The following is a 25,930-nucleotide window of genomic DNA, read 5'->3' as shown; positions in this document are numbered from 1 at the left end:
ACAATATTTTTTACAAGCTCCATGACTCTATGGCAGTCAGTTAATGCCCTGTACATAGAGGAAAACTGAGTGTCAGATGTGGGTCAGTAAGTTTCCTTCCCACTTGCAGCTGCCTCTATCCATGCCCAGTAAGGTCGAGTAGAAGGGACAGGTATCAAATAGGGATGATCGAATATCACAAATATTCGGCAATATTCGGCTTCGTGAATATTCAACGAATAGGTGAACGCTATGGGAATATTCGATGCGCAATGTAAGTCTATGGGAAGCCATGGTTTCCCATAGACTTACATTGCACATTGAATATTCGCAAATAGTTGAATAGCGGCGACCTATTCGTCGAATATGGGTGTAGCCGAATATTTGAGGTATTCGATCATCCCTAGTATGAAACAATCTCCTTACAGACTTCCATATGGAGTTCATAGATATATTTGCTCCTGTTCCTTGTCCTATTACTGTTTATTCTTCGAACAGTACATAGTTGATAGCAAATTCTTTCAATTCTTCCTATACTTATGGTGTTGAGTACAAAATAGAGATACGCACCAGAAATATTCATCAGTTTCAAAACGTAGAATTCGTTAAACTCTGGAATCTGATCAGAAACAGCATGGAGGGTGATATATCTAAAAGCCTCTTTATCATTAAACCAAAGAATGCCCCATGTTTCCTCAAATTCCTGGCCCGGCTGTAAAACCGATCCGTTCTGCATAATCTGCCAGTGCAGGAAAACACTGCCAAAATGTCCTCTGTCCCTCAGCACCCTGAAAGGATAATGAGTTTAATGGGATGTAACAAATAATAAAACCCATAATGCAATATACAGTATTACACTATTATTAAGTTATTTCACCTAGTCACTCCATCAGAAACACTGCAAGCATGATATTCTTAAAAAGTAATATCCTGGACATCAAAGTCATGTACTTCATAAGATTATGGTTATTTCCATTCTGGGAAGTGTAGTCTTTACACCAGGCCCTGTTAGTTCAGGTTTAGGGTAGATCTGTCAACTGATGCTCTTAGGAACCAGCAGAACTGTGTATGTAACCTTGGATTAGCAGTGTAGGCCATATAATAACATTTTTGGTACTGAAAACTGATATACACCTGAATGAGATGTCTGGGACAGTGGCATATATTTCTGTAACAAATCATTCATTTATGAACATACCCTGGTAGGTTCACACAACATTCTGAAAAATTGGCCCGATTATTATTCAATGTTTTGTGACTTTATAAACTATAAAATAGACTGTAAAATTGCAAGTTCCATGTGTAATTTATTTATTATTTTTTTCATTTAGCTAAACAAATTCTAATAAGAGATGAATAATGATATAAATGGACTTACTTGAACTGATTACTTCCACCTTCTTCTACAGTTTTATCGACAGGTTCAATGTAGAATATTCCATTTGGGTCGTCATTAGCCTTGATGATTATTGTAGCATTTCCATTTCCACTCACCACTGTGTCTCCTACATAACAAGTATATCCATGAAATGTATAGGGTTTACAAAAATAAAGCTAATATAATTCTTTGCTATAACTGTTTTTTTTTTTTTCTTATCCATTCTGAATTTTAGCTTGAAATACAAAATCACCAACTGTATGAAAAATGTCTAATCAAAACTAAACTGGGATCTGATGGGTAGGAATGTATGTACTGCAATATATATATATATATATATATATATATATATATATATATATATATATATATATATATATATACATATATATATATATATATATATATATATATATATATATATATATATATATATATATATATACTGTATATGCCCAAACAAATAGAAAGATTGAAAGTGGGATCCAGCGAATGGATGATTTTTCACAAAGTAATTAAAAAGTCGTCTTCTTTATTGATCCATTTAAAAAATTATGACAAATACGTGAGCAGCTCCATACAAATAAAGTACAATCCAGCATTGGACTACATGTTTCAGGTCTTGCCTTAAAGAAGGCACATAGCGCTGAAACATGTGAAACATGCAATCCATTGCTGAATTGTACTTTATTTGTATGGAGCTGCTCACGTATTTGTCATAATTTTTTAAATGGATTTATATATATATATATGGATAGTGCATATAAAGAGGCTAACTGAAAATCTGATGGTGAATTAGAAAATATTCAGGCTCAGTATCATTTCTTTTTATCATGTGGCCAGACTATGATAAAATCAATATGCAGGCTAGTAGGGATGTGCTGCTTCTATTGTGCTTGTAGAGGGATTGTAGTCATGATATCTGACTACCACGTGTGTCCGAGGCCACAGGCTCATAAAGGCTACCTCATACAGCCTTGCCATAAGCCACTCTGTCATTCAAAATCCAGAGAAACTCGAACACTCTTTTACCCCTATACAGGGATCTGGTGTTACAACGACCGGGTCTAGTGAATTGTTACCACCAAAGGATTGCCATTTGGAAGTATGAAGCAGAGACAGGAATCACCAGCAGGGGCTAAGCCAAGAAGTAATGTCAAAGACAAAAGCAGGAGACAATCAGGAAGTTGGAATTGAAGCCATAGTCCATACATGGGAACAACAAAGCAGAACAGGAATTCAAATGGGATCCAGGTCAGAGAGCCAAGTACTAGCTACACACTAACTATTAACTGGCAGCTAGTGGCCGCCTGCAGGGTTTATATAGAAGGGAGCCCTGGCCATGTCTCCCAGCAGAGAGCTAATTAATTACCTATCAGCTCACCCACCTAGTGATCAGGGCAGGTGTTTCAGCAGCACGTTCAGACAAGGATGTGACACTGACACTTCAAGAATGCCAGGAGGGAAAATATTGCTGGACACTTTACTGTTCATGATCAACCCAGTGGAAACACTTCTTTAGGCCTCTTTCACACGTCCGTGAAAAACCGCGCACGTTTTTCACGGACGTGTCAGAGGTGCGTTTTGCCCTCCGTGAGCCGTGTTTATGGCACACGTGAGTTCTCCGTGTGTTATCCGTGATAACACACGTAGAACGGGAACTTTCTGCTCACCTGTCCCTGGCGTCGCTCTCCGTGGTGCTGATCTTCGGTCTCCGGTCCTGCCGACTCCTCGCTGCTGCTGCTTCCGGCCACAGTGAAGTGAATATTCAATGAGCATAATGAGCGGCGGTCGGAAGCAAGTGACAGCTGCGGCAGAGACTGGAGGACTGGAAAAGGTGAGTAAAGATTTTTTTTTTTTCAAACACGTGTGTTTTCTCCGGCGCGTGTCACACGGAACACCTCTGTGTGGTCCGTTTGCGTTCCGTGTGACACCCGTGATGACGGAGAAAAACGGACATGTTGATGTGTGGAGCACACGGACACATGTATGCTCCAAACGTACACACGGTCCATGGCAAAACACGCACGTGAGCGCAGACCCATGGATTTTAATGGGTCTACGTGTGCACGTGTCTCCGGTACGTGAGGAAACGGAACAAACACGTACTGGAGACACGGATGTGTGAAAGAGGCCTTAATTTGCATAAGGCAAAAAAAGAAAACATTGATTTTTCTGTGGTAAACTGTAATACTGGTCACATAAATGGATATATCCACAAAAATCTCCCTAGTACATACTGTATTTCACAGCAGCATTTGTTTAGGGGGGCAATAAACTACTAATATGGCAGGGTGGATAGAAGGTCTATTTCCTGCCTGTTGTTTTTCTTTTTGTAACCCAGTATTTTATCTCTCCCACCAAATTTGCAAGAAATACATTCCTGGACACTGGCTGACATGGGATGGATCAATGTGAAAAGGGTACATGAGAGTACTGTGTTTGAAGAACACAAATTGGTGATGACAGTTTCATATTTAATATAAAGAATTGAAGGATTATTCCATGCTATATATTGTATAGTGACAGCAGCACTAACCTGTACTGTTGAAAAGTTGGACATAGAAATATTCATCTGTCTCCGGTACGTCATCTTCACTTGTCCTTACTGTTATATTCAGCATCCTTTGGTGAACTTGAAACACCAGTATGTCTCCAGAAAGCTGAGTAAAATCTCTATCCTCTGCAGTAGCTGTTCCACTTACAGTCATGTAGGTGACAGAAGACACAAAATCAGTCGATCCATTCCGCATAATAGTGAGGTTTGCAATTTCGCCTTCATCAACCCAAAAAACGACTGGTTCTGTGGGGAAAATGAAAAAGAAAAATGCATTCTTCATTGTAAACTTACGGGAAGCATGGCGCAGAAAAGCATTTCTTCATAGGCTACTCAACAGAAAACCCAGAAGAAAAAATGTTTGCACAAAAACACCACAAAGAAATTCTTCAAAGGTTAGGAGAGGATAAAGCTGTCAAACTGTCCATAGATGTAATAATGACTCTGTTATTATAATCAAATAAAACCTATACCCCTATAACCCAGATCATAAACAAACCCATGGTGGTATGGGTTCATATCCAGAAATTGGCCCATATAAGGGCTGCATAAATCCTATTCAAGAAGGAGTATTTAAGGATTGTGCATGTAAAGGTAAATTCATGTATTTTTATATACATTCTGCATCGTTATAAAAGGATTTTTGGGCTATGTTCACATGTTGCGTTTTTGCTGTTTGTTCTTTTAATGCAAAGTAAAAGCTGTTTTTTACACTACCAGCAAAAGCTATGACATTTCAGATATCTCATGCACACAGCTTTTTTTTTTAGCTGACTTAATTGGAAACTGCTATGTTTGGAAAAAGTGCAGTATGTACATTCTTTCAGCATTTTTGCAGGCTTTTTGTTACCCATGGAAAGCAATGAGTGCAAAAACACAGTGAAAACCCAGCAAAAATGCTGCTATCAGTTTTTGCAGTATTGTTGTTGAAAAAAATGCAGTACAAGAGGATGTGAAACCTATTTATTTTTGTGATTTTCCTAACTATTAAACCATAACGTCTCATGACTTCAAGTACAGTTTAATTAAACAAGTGATGTGTTAAAGTAAACAATGCCTGACCAACCAATGGAATACCCAAGTATGAAAGTGAACAATGCCTCACCAACCAATGCAATACTAATGTATGAAAGTAAACAATGCCTGAACAACCAATGCAATACTAATGTATGAAAGTAAACAATGCCTCATCAGCCAATGCAATTCCAAAGTGTGAAAGTAACCAATGCCTGACCAACCAATGCACTACCATAGTATGAACTAAACAATGACTGACCAACCAATGCAATACCAACATGTGAAAGTAAACAATGCCTGACCAACCAGTGCAATACCAATGTATGAAAGTAAACAATGACTGACATCCAATGCAATTCCAAAGTGTAAAAGTAAACAATGCCTGGCAAGCAAAACACAGAAAATACGGGGCAATGTGCCCATGGATAAACCGCAGCGCCAGCAGACATTCGGAAGCCGAGGGTTAAGCTTATATAGTGGATCTGGAGTGTGGTACCAGAACATCAGTATCTTATATTAATTCTCTTTATAGAGAGTGAAGATTTCAAAGAATTTTGTTATTTGGATTATTCTCTTTCCGCACCTCCCTCAGTATGGAATATTGTGTTACCAAAGCATATGCAAAAACAACAGTTATGGCTTTTACATGCAATAGTGCTACTCCATCTTCTATAAATGTGTGACGTCCTGGCACACCAGGTAGTCACACAGTTTAGGCCCCCGCACAACACCTTCCCACAAAGGGTTACATCAGCCGACCTGAAATCCTAGTCACCCCCCCCAGGGTAGGACAGGCACACCAGTGGACCGGACCAGGCAGATGAGAAACACCCACCTAGGGGTCTGGAGATCCTGGGGTGGGAAAACAGGGAAAACAGTTAATTAAGCTGAGTGTTTAGTGGAGTTGAGTTGAAGTTCAGAAGGAGAGGAGCGGAGTAGTGAGGAGTTGAAGCTCAAGTTCAGTGAGCAAGGACGTCGGCGTTGGAGTCCTGGAGTGCTGGCTAGGTGGCAGACGGTGGTCCGTGTCTGCAGGAGACGGGAAGACGGCTGCCGGAGATCTGAGGTGGACCGGGACAGGTTTGGAGCCCGCCGGTACCGACACCGGAGAATCAACCCGGAAACCGTGCACAGAGGGGGTACTTGGACCCTGAAGCCAGGACCGGAACCATCGGCCTAGCTAATTAACCAATTGAGGGCAGGATTATAGGTCCTGTCCCAACCAAAGTCCCAAAAGCAGACAACAGCTCACAGCGGGGAATAGGGCATCCGCCAGGGACCGGTAGATCCCAAGAGCCAGCGTCAGCGGGCACGGCTCCCTCCCGTAGTTCTGGGAGTGGGCTTCCGCGTTCCATACCGGAGAGCCCAAAGAGAACTCACAACAGTGCAGAGGGAAGTGATACAGACCACCAGCCTGGCCGTGGGACCCAAATACACCCGGCCACGGCGGCCAGCCACCATCACCTTGGTTTACCAGTGGACTCGTCTGAATTCTTTAATTGTGAGTAACCTAATAACCCACAGTCTGACCAGGTGCGCCGGCCCCTGCAATCATCACCCTCAGCACAGAGACATTGGGTCCCGGGGCATCCACCCCTACCCACGGAGGGGTTAACATCAAGCTGCCATCACATAGCCCCTGGGGTACCCCATAACAGCAGCGGTGGTGCTACATTTCACCATACACTGTGGGTGGCGTTACAGACAGTATACGGCAAATCCCGTACAAATACGTCCCCTTTATTTGAAGTGTCCGCGCGACCCCCGGGTCCGGTAGAGTCCCTCGAGCCACACTGCGGATCCGGATCCGAGCAGCCCAGCTGCTGGCACGGGGGCGGCACAAATGCAGCTACTAAACAAGGCTAGCAGCTATTAATGGCCAAAGCAGTTCATGGAAATTAATGGAGAGCCTTGTTGTAGGTAGGTGCATAAGACAAATCTCAATCGTAAGCAGCTAAAAATTATATCACAAGTTTTCAGCTCAATATTTTACCTGCAAAGAAAATGGCATCATCGTTTTTATTGATCTCCAGTTTGGCTGTGGTAGCATTTCCCATCCTGGCACCGCCCGTGGCATTGGAAATGGTTATAGTGAAGACTTCCTTCTCTTCTGGGATCTAGGAATTTTCAGAGATTGTAGCAGTTTACAATAAAGTAAATTCAGAGGTAGAATATTTCTAGTGAAATAAATGTTTTATGCTGCACAAGACAATTGCTAGTTTGCTTTGATAGTTAGAATGGAAAACGTTACTGTGTCCCATAACAGGAGGCTAAAAAAATGTTGACAACAATTCCAGAATTTCCAATGGACATATAATACAAGTCAGATGGTGTCATAATCGTGTGTACAATGTTTTAACAGGCTGTCACGAATGTGTCACGGCCTGATGCAATCTCAGAGGGATCTAGCACCAGAAGGTCACATTGTACTGTTGATCACAGATCCACTTTAATGCCCGTTCATCATTTACCTTGAGATGGAGCATATCTAATTCTATCCAGTACTGAATGGGTTAAGGTCCATTTCTATTCTGCAGTAATCTAACAGGTAGTTGTAACCTCAGCTGCAGCTACTCCCTTCTGCTATAAATATCTGCTGCCTACTCCTCCCTATGCCGGCTATAGCTCATACCTTAGCTGTCCATGTTGAAGGAGCTTGTCTCTGCAGAGCTGTGGTGTTGTTGCTGTGGCAGCTGCAAAGTCAATGTTGAAGACGACTTGTAGTGCTGTTTGTTGTGTCTTTCCACACCTGTTTGTCTTACTACCTCGTGTTGTCTTATTTGCAGTGGCGAGACTTGCGTCTCACTGGACTTCACTAGTCAGGGTGAATTCAGTACCAGTGAGGGCCTAGGCATGTGTTCAGCGCATGGAGAAGGGATCCGTCTAGGATCGTTAGGGAGTGCAGGGGTCAGCCTCAGGCGAATGTTAGGAGGTGTCCCTGTGCCCCTTTCCGTAGAGCCAGGGCCCACCGATGTACTGTTTACCAGGTGTACCCTTGTGTGTTTCGGCGCTCAATGGGAGTTTACTTAAACCTGGCGAGACCCCGATAGTCACTGCGTGACATAGGCCTCATTTATCAAAACTGACCGAAAAACAGGTGTCACTGTCCACAGCAACCAATCACAGCGCAGTGTGAATTTTACTAAGACAGTTAAAAAGTAAGTCTGAGCTCTGAATGATCCTTGTGGGCAACAAGGCCTTGTCTTGTATTAGACAGTTGTGATAATTGGCAAGGCCGTGTACACAGACTCTTTTATCGCCAGTACTCACAGTCCACAAGGCTACATCATGGTCCTGGTGGGATGTTCAAGCTGTGGTGAGTTTTTGCAGCAATTTTACAAAAAATGGTGGCAGAACACTGGAATATCGTGGCAAAATGATTCAAATTTCTGTGATTCCAGGCAAAAAAATTGCTTCAAAAAAGATCCCGCGGGCCCCTGTGATGTTTCATGACCTCGCACGACACAGATCCAGTCATGTTACCGACAAGTAAGCTGAATGCCATAAAATTGGAATTTTACTGATAATATTATATCCTCTGTGAGAACGATTATATTTCTTAGTTTGAAAATATTAGAAAGTTGGTTCTAAATTTGTTAGTACAGAGAAAAGATAACTCTTTTTACCTCATCAGGACTGGATGAAATAGTGATAGTCTTCATAGTTTCCCCATCTTTAAATTGAATCACGCCATGTGCTGGATAAACATCGGCGGTAGAGACTGGACTTACGGCCCAGGTCACATTAATGTTGCCAAAGCTGCCTTGTCGCCTTATTACTTCAAACACAGCTAGAAAAATAAGATAAAACATGCTTAGCTGCAATCATACTGTGACAGCTAAGAGTTAAGAAGATTCAGGGGGACACAGACATTTCCATAAGGCCTAATTCAGAACCCTTTATTTTGCTTACAAGGAAAATACAGATTATTTTTCATCAGTAAGCTGGATGCGATTCTCAGCCATCCGCTGTAGTTCTACAGGACAGAGTAGAACCAGTTTACTTTGTTCTATAATGTTAATATATAATACTTCATGAAGCTCTAAAGTAGCCTTCTAAGGGTGGCTTTACACGCTACGATATCGGTACCGATATCGCTAGCATGCGACCCGCCCCCTTCGTTTGTGCGAAACGGGCATATCGCTGCCCGTCGCGCACAAAATCCGGCACCCCCGTCATACGTACTTACCTGCATAGCGATATCGCTGTGACCGGCGTACCGCCTCCTTTCTAAGAGGGCGGTACGTTCGGCGTCACAGCGACGTCACTAAGCGGCCGCCCAATGAAAGCGGAGGGGCGGAGATGAGTGGGACGAACATCCCGCCCATCTCCTTCCTTCCGCATTGTGGCCAGTGGCAGGTAAGGAGATGTTCCTCGTTCCTATGGGGGTCACACATAGCGATGTGCACTGCCGCAGGAACGAGGAACAACATCGGCAAAGCGATAGTATCAATAATTGGGAGAGTACCCCCATGTCAACGAGGAGCGATTTTGGACGTTTTTGCAACGATCCAAAATCGCTCCTTGGAGTCACACACTGCGAGATCGCTACAGCAGCCGGATGTGCGTCACAAATTCCGTGACTCCAACGAGATCGCTGTAGCAAAATCGTAGCGTGTAAAGCCCGCTTAAGTCAGTATTGGCAGATTGGGATGTTAAAGGAGTCTGTCACCCCCAAAATGTAAACTAAACTAATTAAACAGTTATAAATACAATATTAGCAGTGTACATTTCAATGTATTAAGTAGTATGAAAACTCTTAATATAATATATGCAAATGAGGGTTCTTTGGCACACCCCTGGCGTGGCCAAAAACTTGGTGCACAATTTACATACTGAACAGTTCTCTGACTCTGATTGATAGTGCTCACTTGCCAGAGCAATCTCTGCCTGAACATTAACCACTGGGTCTGCACTTGCACTTTAATTATGCAAGAGTCAGCGGCGCGCACACAGAATGGGGGGCATGTGTCCCCGTCATCATTGCCTCCTGGCTTGGCACCACTGCTTCTACACCCAGCAGTGTAGCGAATGGCTTCATAGGAGGGGAGAGGTTAGTTACGTGCTAGTCCTGTTTTCAGTGCGTCACAGAATAGGTCTCTGGAAAAGTGAATGCATGAATAAGGGAACTACTCAGTAAACTGATGAAGCTGTAATGGTACACAAAGCTCTTGGCCACACCAAAACCCCCTCATTTCCAAATATTATAAAAAAAACTGCTTTAAAACTAATTATAAAAGTAAAATGTATGCTGCTCTGATTTTTATAGGGGCTAAGCCCCCTATATACAGTTGTGTTCAAAAGTTTACATACCCTGGCAGATTTTTTGCTTTCTTGGACTTTTGCCAGAGAATATGAATGATAACACAAAATCTTTTTTTCCACTCATGGTTAGTGGTTGGGTGAAGAAATTATTGTCTAACTACTATGTTTTCTCTTTTTAAATCATAGCAACAACCAAACACATCAAAAGTTCACATACCACAGTTCTTAATACCGTGTATTGCCCCCTCTAACATCAATGACAGCTTTATGTCTTTTGTGCTAGTTGTGGATGAGGCTCTTTATTTTCTTTGATGGTAAAGCTGTCCATTCTTCTGGCCACTCCAGAACCGTCACTTTGTTCTGCTGTAGCCAATGACAGGTCGACTTGGCCTTGTGTTATGGATCGTTGTCATGTTGGAACGTCCAAGTACATCCCATGTGCAGCTTCCAGGCTGATGAGTGCAAATTTGCCTCCAGTATTTGCTGATAACGTGCTGCATTAATCTTTCCTTCAACTTTGACCAAGTTTCCTGTGCCTTTGTATCTCACACATCTCCACATCATCAGCGATCCACCTCTGTGCTTTACAGTAGGAATGGTGTTCCATTCATCGTAGGCTTTGTTGACACCACTCCAAATGTAATGTTTATGGCTGTGGCCAAAAAGTTCAATTTTGGTCTCATCACTCCAAATTACCTTGTTCCAGAAGTTTGGAGGCTTGTCTCTGTGCTGTTTGGCATATTTTAAGGAGAAATTCTTTGTGGCATTTGTGCAGTAATGGCTTTCTCCTGGCGACTCGACCAAGCAGCCCATTTTTCTAAAAGGGCCTCCTTATTGTGTATCTTCAAACAGCCCCACTGCTAGTTTTCAGTGATTCCTGTATTTCAGCTGATGTTATTTGTGGGTTTTTCTTGGCATCCCGAGCAATTTTCCTGGTAGTTGTGGCCGAAATTTTTCTTGGTCTAACTGATCGTGGTTTAGCTTTTACAGAGCCCTTTATTTTCCATTTGTTAATCACAGTTTGAACACTGCTGACTGGCATTATCAATTCCTTGCATATCTTTTTGTATCCCCTTCCTGTTTTATACAATTCAACTATCTTTTCCCCTAGATCTGTTGACAATTCTTTGGCTTTCCCCATGACTCACAATTCAAAAATGTCAGTGGCAGGATGAAAGATGCCAGAGTCTATCTGGATCCCAGAAACACACAGCTTTTATGCACACACACACTGATTACAAGAAGTGATGAGTGAGTACGCTTGTCACTACTCGGTACTCGCACGAGTATCACTGTACTCGGGCTACTCGGCGGGTACCGAGTAATTTCGCGATACTCGTGCTGTACTCGTGGTCTTCATCCCTGCATGTTGGTGCTCTTTTGAGAGCCAGCCCTCATGCAGGGATTGGCTGGCAGACCACTGCAATGCCACAGCCCTGTTAGTTGTGGAATTGCAGTGATTGGCCGGCCCGCACAGCATGATCGAGCCTTTATACCAGCGGGCGCGCTGTGCTCTGCACACAGCCATCTCGTATTCCCTGCTTTCACCGCTCACAGGCGCCTATGATTGGTTGCAGTGAGACACGCCCCCACGCTGAGTGACAGGTGTCTCACTGCACCCAATCACAGCAGCCGGTGGGCGTGTGAATACTGTGCAGTGAAATAAATAATTAAATAATTAAAGAAACCGGTGTGCGGTCCCCCCAATTTTAATACCAGCCAGATAAAGCCATACGGCTGAAGGCTGGTATTCTCAGGATGGGGAGCTCCACGTTATGGGGAGCCCCCCAGCCTAACAATATCAGTCAGCAGCCGCCCAAAATTGCCGCATACATTAGATGCAACAGTTCTGGGACTGTACCCGGCTCTTCCCGATTTGCCCTGGTGCGTTGGCAAATCGGGGTAATAAGGAGTTAATGGCAGCCCATAGCTGCCACTAAATCCTAGATTAATCATGTCAGGCGTCTCCACGAGATACCCTCCATGATTAATCTGTAAATTACAGTAAATAAACACCCGAAAAAATCCTTTATTAGAAATAAAAAACACAAACCAATTCCCTCGTAACCAATTTAATAAGCCCCAAAAAGCCCTCCATGTCCGGCGTAATCCACGGACCTCCAGTGTCGCTTCCAGCTCTGCTGCATGGAGGTGACCGGAGCTGCAGCAGACACCGCCGCTCCTGTGAGCTCCACGCAGCAAATGAGGTGAGTAGCGCGATCAGCTGCTGTCAGTCAGGTAACTCACGGCCACTGCTGGATCCAGTGGTGGCCGCGGATAACCTCAGCTACAGCTCAGCTGATCACGCTACTCACCTCATTTGCTGCGTGGAGCTCACAGGAGCGGCGGTGTCTGCTGCAGCTCCGGTCACCTCCATGCAGCAGAGCTGGAAGCGACACTGGAGGTCCGTGGATTACGCCGGACATGGAGGGCTTTTTGGGGCTTATTAAATTGGTTACGAGGGAATTGGTTTGTGTTTTTTATTTCTAATAAATGATTTTTTCAGTTGTGTGTGTGTGTGTTTATTTACTGTAATTTAAAGATTAATCATGGAAGGTTTCTCGGGGAGACGCCTGACATGATTAATCTAGGATTTAGTGGCAGCTATGGGCTGCCAATAACTCCTTATTACCCCGATTTGCCAACTCACCAGGGAAAATCGGGAAGAGCCGGGTACAGTCCCAGAACTGTCGCATCTAATGTATGCGGCAATTCTGGGCGGCTGCTGACTGATATTGTTAGGCTGGGGGGCTCCCCATAATGTGGAGCTCCCCATCCTGAGAATACCAGCCTTCAGCCATATGGCTTTATCTGGCTGGTATTAAAATTGGGGGGGACCGCACGCCGTTTTTTTAAATTATTTAATTATTTATTTCACTGCACAGTATACACACGCCCACCGGCTGCTGTGATTGGGTGCAGTGAGACAGCTGTCACTCAGCGTGGGGGCGTGTCTCACTGCAACCAATCATAGGCGCCGAAAAGCAGGAAAGCAGGGAATACGAGATTGTTTAATGAGCGGCCGGCTTTTTCAAAAGAGGAAAAGCCGCCGGAGTTTAGTGAACAGCTGTGCAGCGCCGCGGCAGTGATCGGGGAACGGTGAGTATGAGAGAGGGGGGAGAATGACCGACAGACTGTGAGAGGAGGACAGACAAGACAGAGAGAGACCGACAGACAGACAGAGAGACCGACCGATGGACTGAGGGAGATAGAATAAAAAAAAAAAAAAATGACCAACATCGCTAGTAAAAAGCACAAAACGTGCGTTTTGGACATCGGAGTGCCACACAATGTTTTCACGTAAAATCTTTCATGTAATCTCAAAAAGTAACATACACCAGCTCTATCTCACTATTGGGTATGTGCCCTTAACATTTCCGCCATGAAAATTCATTTTGGTGTCATTTTGGAAGGTTTTCTGGTGAGTCCGTAAAAATGGCGTAAAACGCGGACAAAATTGTTCACAGCTGTGACTTTTGAGTGATAAATGCTTCAAGGGGTCTTCCCCATGCTGTTGCCACGTCATTTGAGCACTCTTCTAAGACTTTTGTGACATTTTTAGGGTTTCTACATGCTGCCGGGGGGTAATTTCATAAAAATACTCGGGTCTCCCATAGGATAACATTGGGCTCGGTGCTCGGGCCGAGTACACGAGTATCTTGGGATGCTCGGCCCGAGCCTCGAGCACTCGAGCTTTTTCGTACTCGCTCATCACTAATTACAAGCAAACAGGTCACAGGTGAGGATGTTACCTTTATTAGCCATTCAAACCCATTTGTGTCAACTTCTGTGCATCTTATCAGGCCAAAATCACCAGGGTATGTGAACTTTTGATCAGGGTCATTTGGATGGTTTTGGTTATCTTTATGATTTAAAAAGAGAAAACACAGTAGTTTGACAATAAATGGCTTCACCCAACCACTAACCATAAGTGGAAAAAAATGTTTTTGTGTTATCATTCATATTGTCTAATATGGCCAAGAAGGCAAAAAATATGTAAACTTGAGTACAACTGTAACTGCTTAATTAGTTCAGTTTGCATTTTGGTAGTGTCAGACTCCCCTTTAATATCTACCATTGCTTATGTACCATATGAATTGTTAACCCGCTGAAAATAGCTTTTGGAGTAACTCTGTAACTCTGTAACTCCGGCGTCTCTTCTCTGCCCTCCTGCCTCCTCCTGGTAGGGACATTAATGTGCCCACCTCCTCAGCCTGCCATCGGTGTCCTCTCAGCTCCTCTTAACTGCCCCATCTGGGGAGCTTTCTCTGTCCCAAGGCCTGTGCAGGATTCTTACGGCACGTTCACCAGTTCAACACCCGCCAGCATGACAACCTCTATGTACAGTTAGGTCCAGAAATATTTGGACAGTGACACAAGTTTTGTTATTTTAGCTGTTTACAAAAACATGTTCAGAAATACAATTATATATATAATATGGGCTGAAAGTGCACACTCCCAGCTGCAATATGAGAGTTTTCACATCCAAGTCGGAGAAAGGGTTTAGCAATCATAGCTCTGTAATGCATAGCCTCCTCTTTTTCAAGGGACCAAAAGTAATTGGACAAGGGACTCTAAGGGCTGCAATTAACTCTGAAGGCGTCTCCCTCGTTAACCTGTAATCAATGAAGTAGTTAAAAGGTCTGGGGTTGATTACAGGTGTGTGGTTTTGCATTTGGAAGCTGTTGCTTTGACCAGACAACATGCAGACTAAGGAACTCTCAATTGAGGTGAAGCAGAACATCCTGAGGCTGAAAAAAAAAGAAAAAATCCATCAGAGAGATAGCAGACATGCTTGGAGTAGCAAAATCCACAGTCGGGTACATTCTGAGAAAAAAGGAATTGACTGGTGAGCTTGGGAACTCAAAAAGGCCTGGGCGTCCACGGATGACAACAGTGGTAGATGATCGCCGCATACTTTCTTTGGTGAAGAAGACCCCGTTCACAACATCAACTGAAGTCCAGAACACTCTCAGTAAAGTAGGTGTATCTGTCTCTAAGTCAACAGTAAAGAGAAGACTCCATGAAAGTAAATACAAAGGGTTCACATCTAGATGCAAACCATTCATCAATTCCAAAAATAGACAGGCCAGAGTTAAATTTGCTGAAAAACACCTCATGAAGCCAGCTCAGTTCTGGAAAAGTATTCTATGGACAGATGAGACCAAGATCAACCTGTACCAGAATGATGGGAAGAAAAAAGTTTGGAGAAGAAAGGGAACGGCACATGATCCAAGGCACACCACATCCTCTGTAAAACATGGTGGAGGCAACGTGATGGCATGGGCATGCATGGCTTTCAATGGCACTGGGTCACTTGTGTTTATTGATGACATAACAGCAGACAAGAGTAGCCGTATGAATTCTGAAGTGTACCGGGATATACTTTCAGCCCAGATTCAGCCAAATGCCGCAAAGTTGATTGGACGGCGCTTCATAGTACAGATGGACAATGACCCCAAGTCTACAGCCAAAGCTACCCAGGAGTTCATGAGTGTAAAAAAGTGGAACATTCTGCAATGGCCAAGTCAATCACCAGATCTTAACCCAATTGAGCATGCATTTCACTTGCTCAAATCCAGACTTAAGACGGAAAGACCCACAAACAAGCAAGACCTGAAGGCTGCGGCTGTAAAGGCCTGGCAAAGCATTAAGAAGGAGGAAACCCAGCGTTTGGTGATGTCCATGGGTTCCAGACTTAAGGCAGTGATTGCCTCCAAAGGATTCGCAACAAAATATTGAAAATAAAAATATTTTTTTGGGGTTTGATTTATTTGTCCAATTACTTTTGACCTCCTAAAATGTGGAGTGTTTGTAAAAAAATGTGTACAATTCCTACAATTTCTATCAGATATTTTTGTTCAAACCTTCAAATTAAACGTTACAATCTGCACTTGAATTCTGTTGTAGAGGTTTCATTTCAAATCCAATGTGGTGGCATGCAGAGCCCAACTCGCGAAAATTGTGTCACTGTCCAAATATTTCTGGACCTAACTGTATAATTGGGGAATATCGATCCTACCTTGTAAAAACGTCAGCTGAATAAAATATAGCAACTCTCACTTTTTTATTCTTACCATATTGAATGTCATTTCCCTTGCTTTCATTTATGCTTCTTATGATTCCTGGCGAGATGAATTCAATAACTCCATGTGGGTCGTCATTCTTTAAAATAGTTATGTTGACTCTTATGGCTTCCCCGAGTGTGCTGGGAAACTCTCCGTGACTGCTCAGCACCACAGAGTACATCTCATCCAGCTGTAAACCGAAAAGAAGAAAGTGATGTCCCTATAGGCATTTACAAGATAAAGGTCTAAAGGTAAAGAGGACAAGAGAAAACTTCACTTCATGAATGTTGGTCATCCATAGTGTACAAGGTAAATTTGGCATATTTACTCCAATGTTCTGTAAGTTATGGTAACATCCTTGGTGGTTTGGGGAACTGGAGGTGTATCGATTGCCAGGATATGCCATCACTTTACTATCAGTGAGAGTCCCACCTCTGGGACCTTCATAGATCCTGACAATGAAGGGTTCACAGTGATTGTGTAGCGCTGCTTCCCTTACAAAGGTTTCACTACACAGTTTCACCCCAGTCATGAGCTGTGCAGGTAACTATAGCTGGCACCCATTCCCCGCTCAGCACTGCTCTGCACAGTGGATGACCAGGATATCGCGGTGCTGGGAAAATTAATAAAGAAGATGCAGTGCTAAACTGGTCACTTGATTGTTTGATGAATGTCTCAGAGTTTAGAGACCCCACTGATTATAAGATTGTAAAGTGATAGCATTTCCTAGAAAGAAGACACAACTTTATAAGAAAGGAAAACTCCTTTTTTCTCTGCATTCTTTGATGGTGTAAGTCAATGAAGTGCTTCCCCCAACTTCTTAAATGAGCAAAAGTGCTTGTAAAATCAGGCAACTTTGTAACTTACCTCTTATTAAAAACTCTACTCCATTCTCAAGAATCAGGATATTTTAACTTTTATACACATGAGCTCATTACTGGCCACCTTTGCATTTTATCATTGATGGTCAGTCTCCAAGCAAAAGAGTGCAGCCGCAGTGCCCCTGTGCTCCCCCGATCCTGCAAGGCAAAGCTGCCTCTACCAGCAGGATTGAGTGTGCAGCACAGACCAGCAGTACAATCATGGCACTGATCCGAGCTGTCAAACTTCACCCCAACAGGCGGAAAGCCAGGAGGCAGGGGAGCGGTGTGCTCCTGAAGAGGACCTGACTCCTTTAATATTAGTATCACTAGTGGTCTAAAGTGGTGATGGAGGTTATTATTGTGCTTAAACTGGCAAACAGTTCTCCCTGAGTGCTTTATGAGTGCTATCTCCCTAAAAAATAGGAAAATTATGATAATGGGAGCACTTTTAAAGTGTGTGATCAGCAGTGTTATCAGGGGAAAGTGGGTTGAGAGTTTGGATTATTTAGGGGAACTGTTTAGTGCAGATTCTGTATTCTAACCCCCCCAAAATGTGTATTTTCATAAAAATGTGCAAATCAACATCTAAGGTACCCTATAAAGGCATTATAAAGTAAGGGAGGGCTTACAAAATTACGGACTCTTTTCTTATAGCAGGTGAGTTCAAACAGTATTTCTAATTCTGGGTCCAGCGTGTGAATGGAAATTAATGAGAAAACAACAAACAAAATCAATGGAGCACAATGTAATGCTGCTTCTGATGTTGTCTATGCTCATACAGATGTCTAGTCACGGGAGGGTCCATAAAAAAGAGACCCCAAGCAGACAACCTATACTATAACCTACAGAACACATGTCATGTTATGTCAATATTTAGTCTGTATAGGTTCTGTGTAACTTACTGCATCACAATGTAAAATGACCAAATCTTTAAATCAAGAGATTCTCCATTTGTATGTATGAAATTATATATATATATATATATATATATATATATATATATATATATATATATATATATATTAGTACAGACCAAAAGTATCTCTAGAACAACTGGTTAAGAGGAGACTTTGTGCAGCAGGCCTTCATGGTAAAATAGCTGCTAGGAAACCACTGCTAAGGACAGGCAACAAGCAGAAGAGACTTGTTTGGGCTAAAGAAAACAAGGAATGGACATTAGATCAGTGGAAATTTGTGCTTCGGTCTGATGAGTCCAAATTTGAGATCTTTGGATCCAACCACCGTGTCTTTGTAGAAAAGGTGAACGGATGGACTCTGCATGGCTGGTTCCCACTGTGAAGCATGGAGGAGGAGGTGTGATGGTGTGGGGGTGCTTTGCTGGTGACACTGTTGGGGATTTATTCAAAATTGAAGGCATACAGAACCAGCATGGCTACCACAGCATCTTGCAGCGGCATGCTATTCCATCCGGTTTGCATTTAGTTGGACCATCATTTACTTTTCAACAGGACAATGACCCCAAACACACCTCCAGGCTGTGTAAGGGCTATTTGACTAAGAAGGAGAGTGATGGGATGCTATGCCAGATGACCTGGCCTCCACAGTCACCAGACCTGAACCCAATCGAGATGGTTTGGGGTGAGCTGGACCACAGAGTGAAGGCAAAAGGGCCAACAAGTGCTAAGCATCTCTGGGAACTCCTTCAAGACTGTTGGAAGACCATTTCCGGTGACTACCTCTTGAAGCTCATCAAGAGAATGCCAAGAGTGTGCAAAGTAGTAATCAAAGGAAAAGGTGGCTACTTTGAAGAACCTAGAATATAAGACATATTTTCAGTTGTTTCACACTTTTTTAAGTATTTCATTCCACATGTTTTAATTCATAGTTTTGATGCCTTCAATGTGAATCTACAATCTTCTGAGCCCTGAAAATAACGAAAACTCTTTGAATGAGAAGGTGTGTCCAACTTTTGGTCTGTACTGTATATATATATGTATATATATATATATATATATATATACACTATATATATATATATATATATATATATATAAAGAGGACAAGAGAAAACTTCACTTCATGAATGTTGGTCATCCATAGTGTACAAGGTAAATTTGGCATATTTACTCCAATGTTCTGTAAGTTATGGTAACATCCTTGGTGGTTTGGGGAACTGGAGGTGTATCGATTGCCAGGATATGCCATCACTTTACTATCAGTGAGAGTCCCACCTCTGGGACCTTCATAGATCCTGACAATGAAGGGTTCACAGTGATTGTGTAGCGCTGCTTCCCTTACAAAGGTTTCACTACACAGTTTCACCCCAGTCATGAGCTGTGCAGGTAACTATAGCTGGCACCCATTCCCCGCTCAGCACTGCTCTGCACAGTGGATGACCAGGATATCGCGGTGCTGGGAAAATTAATAAAGTATATATATTATCATATATATATATATATATATACACTATATATATATATATATATATATATATATACACTATATATATATATATATATATATATATATGTGAGACGCAGATAGCATAGTTCATTTTCACATAGCTTCATACCATACGATTTTGTCCTTAACAACAAATACACTGCAGCTAAAATTCACATGCATCTCACATGTTCCACCAGAAGCCGGGAACAAAAGAGCCAAGAGCCCCGGTCCCAGCTTTGTGCATAGCAAGATGGTGTAATTGGCAAATGATTGGTTCTTTATGCTAAATAGGTGTCAGGGGATTTTCACACCATTATCAATCCTCTGTGATCTGAATAGTGGTTCACAGGTTCTTAATAACTACTTAATCATGTATTGCTCCCTTTGTAGCATGTGGCAGTGTATACAACCTTTCCTTCAGCGCTCTAAGTGTTAGTTGTGGACAACGTTAACCTCTGCACAAAGAGATCAGGAAAGAAGTGCAGCCAGGGAGTGGAAAAAGTCTAATACCTCTGGTATCCCATCCATCCTTGTTAACAATGTAATTACAATCTCCTTTTCACCGGTCTTAAACTCCAGGATCCCAGTGTTTCCGTAGAATTCATTGCTGTCCTTTGGTTCAATGGTATAACGCAGAAACTGTTGAACGAGAAGACCCTTGGATCGAGCAATTCTGAGTTCAACCGAATCTCCCTCCTGGACAAGAAAAAATTATTCATTTAGAATCAGAACAATATAATTGTTTATTAATAATTCAGCATTCACCAGAAGTGAGACCTTCTCAGCTACTGACAATGTTTGCTATTACCATCCTTATTTTGCCAATGAAAGACATAGATGGCGTTTCATAGCTATTAATTAATGCAAATTAGCACAGATATTAATAATGCAGTTACAAGTGCATCTCAATAAATTAGAATATCATGACACAGTTAATTTATTTCAGTAATTCAATGCAAAATGGGAAACGCATATATTATATAGAGTCATTACACACAGAGGGATCTATTTCAAGTGTCTATTTCTGTTGATGTTGATGATTTTGGCTTACAGCCAATGAAAACCCAAAAGTCATTATCTCAGAAAAATAGAATAATTACCAAAAAACACGTAGAAAGGCTTCCTAAGTGTTTAAAATCGACCCGTAGTCTGGTTCAGTAGGTTACACAATCATGGGGAAGACTGCTGACTTGACAGATGTCCAGAAGGCAGTCATTGACACACTCCACAAGGAGGGTAAGCCACAAAAGGTCATTGCTAAAGAAGTTCGCTGTTTACAGAGTGCTGTATCCAAGCTTATTAATGGAAAGTTGAGTGGAAGGAAAAAGTGTGGTAGAAAACGGTGCACAAACAACTGGAATAACCGCAGCCTTTATAGGATTGTTAAGAAAAGGTCATTCAAAAATTTGGGGGAGATTCACAAGTAGTGGACTGCTGCTGGGGTCAGTGCTTCAAAAGCCACCACACACAGACATATCCAGGACATGGCTGCAACTGTCGCATTCCTTGTGTCAAGCCACTCATGACCAATAGACAATGCCAGAAGCGTCTTACTTGGATCGAGGAGAAAAAGAACTGGACTGTTGCTCAGTGGTTCAAAGTGTTGTTTTCAGCTTAAAGTAAATTTTGCAGTTCATTTGGAAATCAAGGTCCCAGAGTCTGGAGGAAGAGTGGAGAGGCCACAATCCAAGCTGCTTGAGGTCTAGTGTGAAGTTTCCACAATCAGTGATGGTTTGGGGAGCCATGTCATCTGCTAGTGTAGGTCCACTGTGTTTTATCAAGACCAAAGTCAGCGCAGCCGTCTACCAGGAAATTTTAGAGCACTTGATGCTTCCCTCTGCCGATAAGCTTTTTGGAGATGGAAATTTCATTTACCAGCAGGACTTGGCACCTGTCCACACTGCCAAAAGTACCAATACCTGGTTTAATAACCACAGTATTACTGTGCATGACTGGCCAGCAAACTCACCTGACCTAAAGAGAATCTATGGGGTATTGTCAAGAGGAACATGAGAGACACCAGACCCAACAATGCAGATGAGCTGAAAGCTGCTATAATAATATCTATCAAAGCAACCTGGGCTTCCATAACACCTCAGCAGTGCCACAGTCTGATTGCCTCCATGCCATGCCGCATTGATGCAGTAATTCATGCAAAAGGAGCCCTGGCAAAGTATTGAGTGCATTTACTGTACAGACTTTTCAGTAGGCGCCAACATTTATGAGTTTAAAATCATTTTTTCAGTGGGTCTTATATAATATTCTAATTTTCTGAGTTAATGACTTTGAGGTTTCATTGGCTGTAAGCCATAAGCATCAACAAAAATAAACACTTGAAATAGATCCCTCTGTGTGTAATGATTCTATGTAATATATGTGTTTCCCTTTTTGTATTGAATTACTGAAATAAATTAACTTTTTGATGATATTCTAATTTATTTAGATGCACTTGTATCAGATTCCAGGCCAAACAAGTGTATGCTTTCTGTGTACATTGACAGCTTTTTACATATACACAATATACACAAAAAACTGCCAATCAGTGTTGTCCAAATAGTCCTGTAATGATAATCTCCTCCTGATAAAACAACAAATCATTACTGGGTAACTTTCATCATGAATCAGGGTATCTGCTATCACGTTATGCTCTTCTCATATGGGATAGTAAATATCTGGTGGCAGGTTCCCTTTAGGGGTACTTCACACACAGCGAGATCGCTACTGAGATCGCTGCTGAGTCACGTTTTTTGTGACCTCATTAGCGATCTCGCTGTGTGTGACACTGAGCAGCGATCTGGCCCCTGCTGTGAGATCGCTGCTCGTTACACACAGTGCTGGTTCGTTTTTTTATTGTTGCTCTGTGCTGATAAGCACACATCGCTGTGTGTGACAGCGAGAGAGCAACAATCCTGAATGTGAAGGGAGCAGGAGCCGGCGTCTGACAGCCTGCAGTAAGCTGTAACCAAGGTAAACATCGGGTAACCAAGGTGGTTACCCGATATTTACCTTTGTTACCAGCCTCCGCAGCTCTCACGCTGCCAGTGCCAGCTCCTGCTCCCTGCACACGCTAAGCGAAGCGGTGTGAGCTGGTCACTAAGGTAAACATCGGGTAACCATACCCGATGTTTACTTTAGTTACCAGTGTCCACAGCTTCCAGACGCCGGCTCCGTGCAAGCGCAGCGTCGCTTGCACGTCGCTGCTGCCTGGGGGCTGGTCACTGGTCACTGGTGAGATCTGCCTGTTTGACAGCTCACCAGCGACCATGTAGCGATGCAGCAGCGATCCTGACCAGGTCAGATCGCTGGTCGCATCGCTGCTGCATCGCTAAAGTGTGAAGGTACCCTTAGGTATTGCAAAGAAAAATAAAGAATCCAGACAGTAGTACTATCAAGTACTATCAAGGAATAAGGTATTTATTATTTGTTTCAAGGGATAAACCCTCTTCATCAGATCGCATTCGGCTTTTCAAATTAATCAGTTTTAATCAAAACGATCATGACCACTCTGGGAAGGACAAAAACACCATGAGCAAAACAGGCTGAGTCCTTTTGTCATACTGATGTCATAGTATTGGGATAATATGCACAATGATGTAATAGTAGTGAGTTGAAGCGCACAGTAATGTCATAAAAGTGGGATAATGTGTTCAGTGATGCCATAGTAGTGGAGTAATGGGATAAAGTGTACAGTACAGCAATGTTATACGAAGTAAGATAAAGTGTACAGTGCTTTCACAGTAGTGGGATAATATGCAGAGTGATGTCATATTAGTTGGATAAAGTGTACAATAATGTTATAGTAGTGGAATAATATATACAGTGCTGTCATAGTATTGAGATTTTGTATACAGTAATGTCATAATAGTGGGAGAATGTGTGCAGTGATATCATGTAGTGGGATAAAGTGCACAGTGCTGTCATAGTCGTCTGATATTGTGTACAGTGATGTCATAAGAGTGGGATAAAGTTTACAGTAATGGCTTAGTAGCGGGATAAAGTTTACAGTAATGGCTTAGTAGCGGGATAAAGTTTACAGTAATGGCTTAGTAGCGGGATAAAGTTTACAGTAATGGCTTAGTAGCGGGATAAAGTTTACAGTGATGTCATTGTAGTTGGATAATGTGTACAGTGATGTCATAGAAGTGAGATAATGTGCACAGTGATTTCATAATTGTGGGATAAAGTGTACAGAAATGTTATAATAGTGGGATAAAGTGTACAGTGATGTCACAATGTTGGGAAAATTCATACAGAAATGTCACAATTTAAATAATATTCGTATGATGGTATCACATACTGTAATACAGATGATTTATACAGTATATAAGGCTCTGTGCGCCCTAGCCGGATTTTCCCGCGGATTTCCCGTCGATTTGCCCCATGTTTCGCTGCAGAAAATGTTCTTAACCTTTCTGCAGTGATTCACCATTTTGGCTGATTTTGACAGCTGCAGGTTTTGCTGCGGAATTCCCGCAGCGAAAACAATTGCATGTCACTTTTTCTCTGCAGGTAGCTGCGGGATTTCACTAATGTAATTGTGAAATCCTACAGGGAACAACCTGCGGAAACAACACACCAAATCTGCAGCAAAACGCAACAAACCGCATGCTGATTTCGGTGCGGATTTGGTGCGTTTTTTTCCCGCAGGTGCGGAAATCTTTGAGACCCTGCAGAATTTTCTTAAGAAAATTCCATTTTCTAGTGCGCACAAGGCCTACATGTTCTACATATGCAGAGGGAGAAAACGTTCACAAAATAACTTCCCATCAGCAAGGCCAACTGCCAGCTACTGAGGATTTATGTCTTTATTATTATTACTTCTTCACCGTTGTACAATGATGCTTCTATGATGTTTTAAGCTGACAGGTCTGCATTGCTTATGATCATAAACAGAAGAGAACTAGCAAAGATTACACAATTAGTTGCAAAGATTATAAAATTATAAGACCATTTTAATTCATCCAGCTCTAAGATAAATACATTAATTTAAAAGATGAATAAAATACTTACTTTTACACTGTAAGGTCCTCTATAAAATGGGGAGAACTCAAACACACCTCCAGGATCATCATTTTCCAGTATAGTAAGTTCACAACTGGTAAATCCAGACTTAAGTACTTGATTTTCTGCGCTGACCCTTCAGTGATCGGAAGAGATAAAATACTGTTACATTTATTTCTATACATATAGGAACTTCATAACAAGCTAATGGCACAACCAAATATTGATATTGAAAAATAATACTGCAAAAAATTGTATGCATTATTAAGTTGTTAGCTCCCAAAATCACTTTACATTTTGTGTTGAAAATGTATGAATTCAAGGAATTTGCTCATTTTTTCTGTTACACATCAGTTCCTAGTCCACTAAACTTTCTTGTGCTCCCCATTAGGCTTTGTAATTAGCCTGCAGAGCATCCATATGATAAGCTTCCGAGGACTATATACAGTGCCTTGCGAAAATATTTGGCTCCCTTGAATTTTTCACTCTTTAGTTATATGTCAGGCTTCAAACATACAGATATAATTTTTAATGTTCTGGTGAAGAATCAACAACAAGTGGGACACAATTGTGAAGTTGAACAAAATTTATTGCTTATTTTAAACTTTTTTAAAAAATAAATAACTGAAAAGCGGGGTGTGCAATATTAGTCGTCCCCTTTAAGTTAATACTTTGTAGCGCCACCCTTTGCTGTGATTACAGATGCATGTCGCTTGGGGTATGTCTGTATCAGTTTTGCACATCGAGAGACTGAAATTCTTGCCACCTGTGCCTTCCATGATATTAAGACTTTCCAGTTACTCCGAAGTTTTGACTGCTACCTCTCTGTCGTCTTCAGGACATTTCCTGCTTGCCTGTGGATTTCTACTTACCTGCCTGCAGTTTCCAGTATTGCATAGCTTGCCTGCGGTTTCCTGGACATCTTCTGGCTATTTGCGGCTTCCAGTTGCACAGCTACCTACTTGCCTGTGGTTTGCAGTATCACACAACCTGTCTGCACTCTCCAAAACGTCTCCTGACTGTCTGTGGCTTCCAGTTCCTAATCTACCTAATTGCCTACGGTTACCAGAATCGAACAACCTGCATGGTCTTCAGGATGTCTCCTAGCTGTATGCAGCTTCCAGTTCTTCATCTATACCTGTCTGCAGTTTCCAGTATCACAAGTACCTGTCTTTGGTCTCCAGGATACCTCCTGCCTGTCTAGAGTCACAGTCCCTCTGCTCTCTATGCCCTGCATGCTTTACTTGTCTGCTGCACCGACACCTGTGGCCCTGGAACCTTGGGCTTAAAGCATATACCTCACCTAGTGAGAGCCTAACAGATACACGGTAAATCAAAAAGCAATGTTTAGAAAATCTACTCATGCGCAAAAGAAATTTAAAGCAGAATATCGTTGATG

At 42.3% G+C, this 25,930-nt stretch overlaps 1 protein-coding gene across 1 annotated transcript in view; it reads right to left on the bottom strand.

Annotated features, from left to right (window-relative positions):
• Positions 1-25,930, bottom strand: part of ADGRV1 (adhesion G protein-coupled receptor V1) — a 380,769-nt gene that overhangs the window by 201,365 nt on the left and 153,474 nt on the right. Inside the window, exons 12-19 of the mRNA XM_075326288.1 lie at positions 24,541-24,667; positions 20,041-20,226; positions 16,271-16,451; positions 8,555-8,718; positions 6,922-7,045; positions 3,897-4,160; positions 1,358-1,484; positions 550-767 (exon numbers count right to left, since the gene is read on the bottom strand). Of these exons, the coding sequence (XP_075182403.1) occupies positions 550-767; positions 1,358-1,484; positions 3,897-4,160; positions 6,922-7,045; positions 8,555-8,718; positions 16,271-16,451; positions 20,041-20,226; positions 24,541-24,667 (1,391 nt within the window). The remainder of the gene's footprint in view (positions 1-549; positions 768-1,357; positions 1,485-3,896; positions 4,161-6,921; positions 7,046-8,554; positions 8,719-16,270; positions 16,452-20,040; positions 20,227-24,540; positions 24,668-25,930) is intronic.

The sequence above is a fragment of the Anomaloglossus baeobatrachus genome, chromosome 1, assembly GCF_048569485.1.
Source record: "Anomaloglossus baeobatrachus isolate aAnoBae1 chromosome 1, aAnoBae1.hap1, whole genome shotgun sequence".
Classification (NCBI taxonomy): Eukaryota; Metazoa; Chordata; class Amphibia; order Anura; family Aromobatidae; genus Anomaloglossus; species Anomaloglossus baeobatrachus.
The sequence above is the reverse complement of the archived record's forward strand: the minus strand, read 5'-3'. Positions and strand labels throughout refer to the sequence as shown.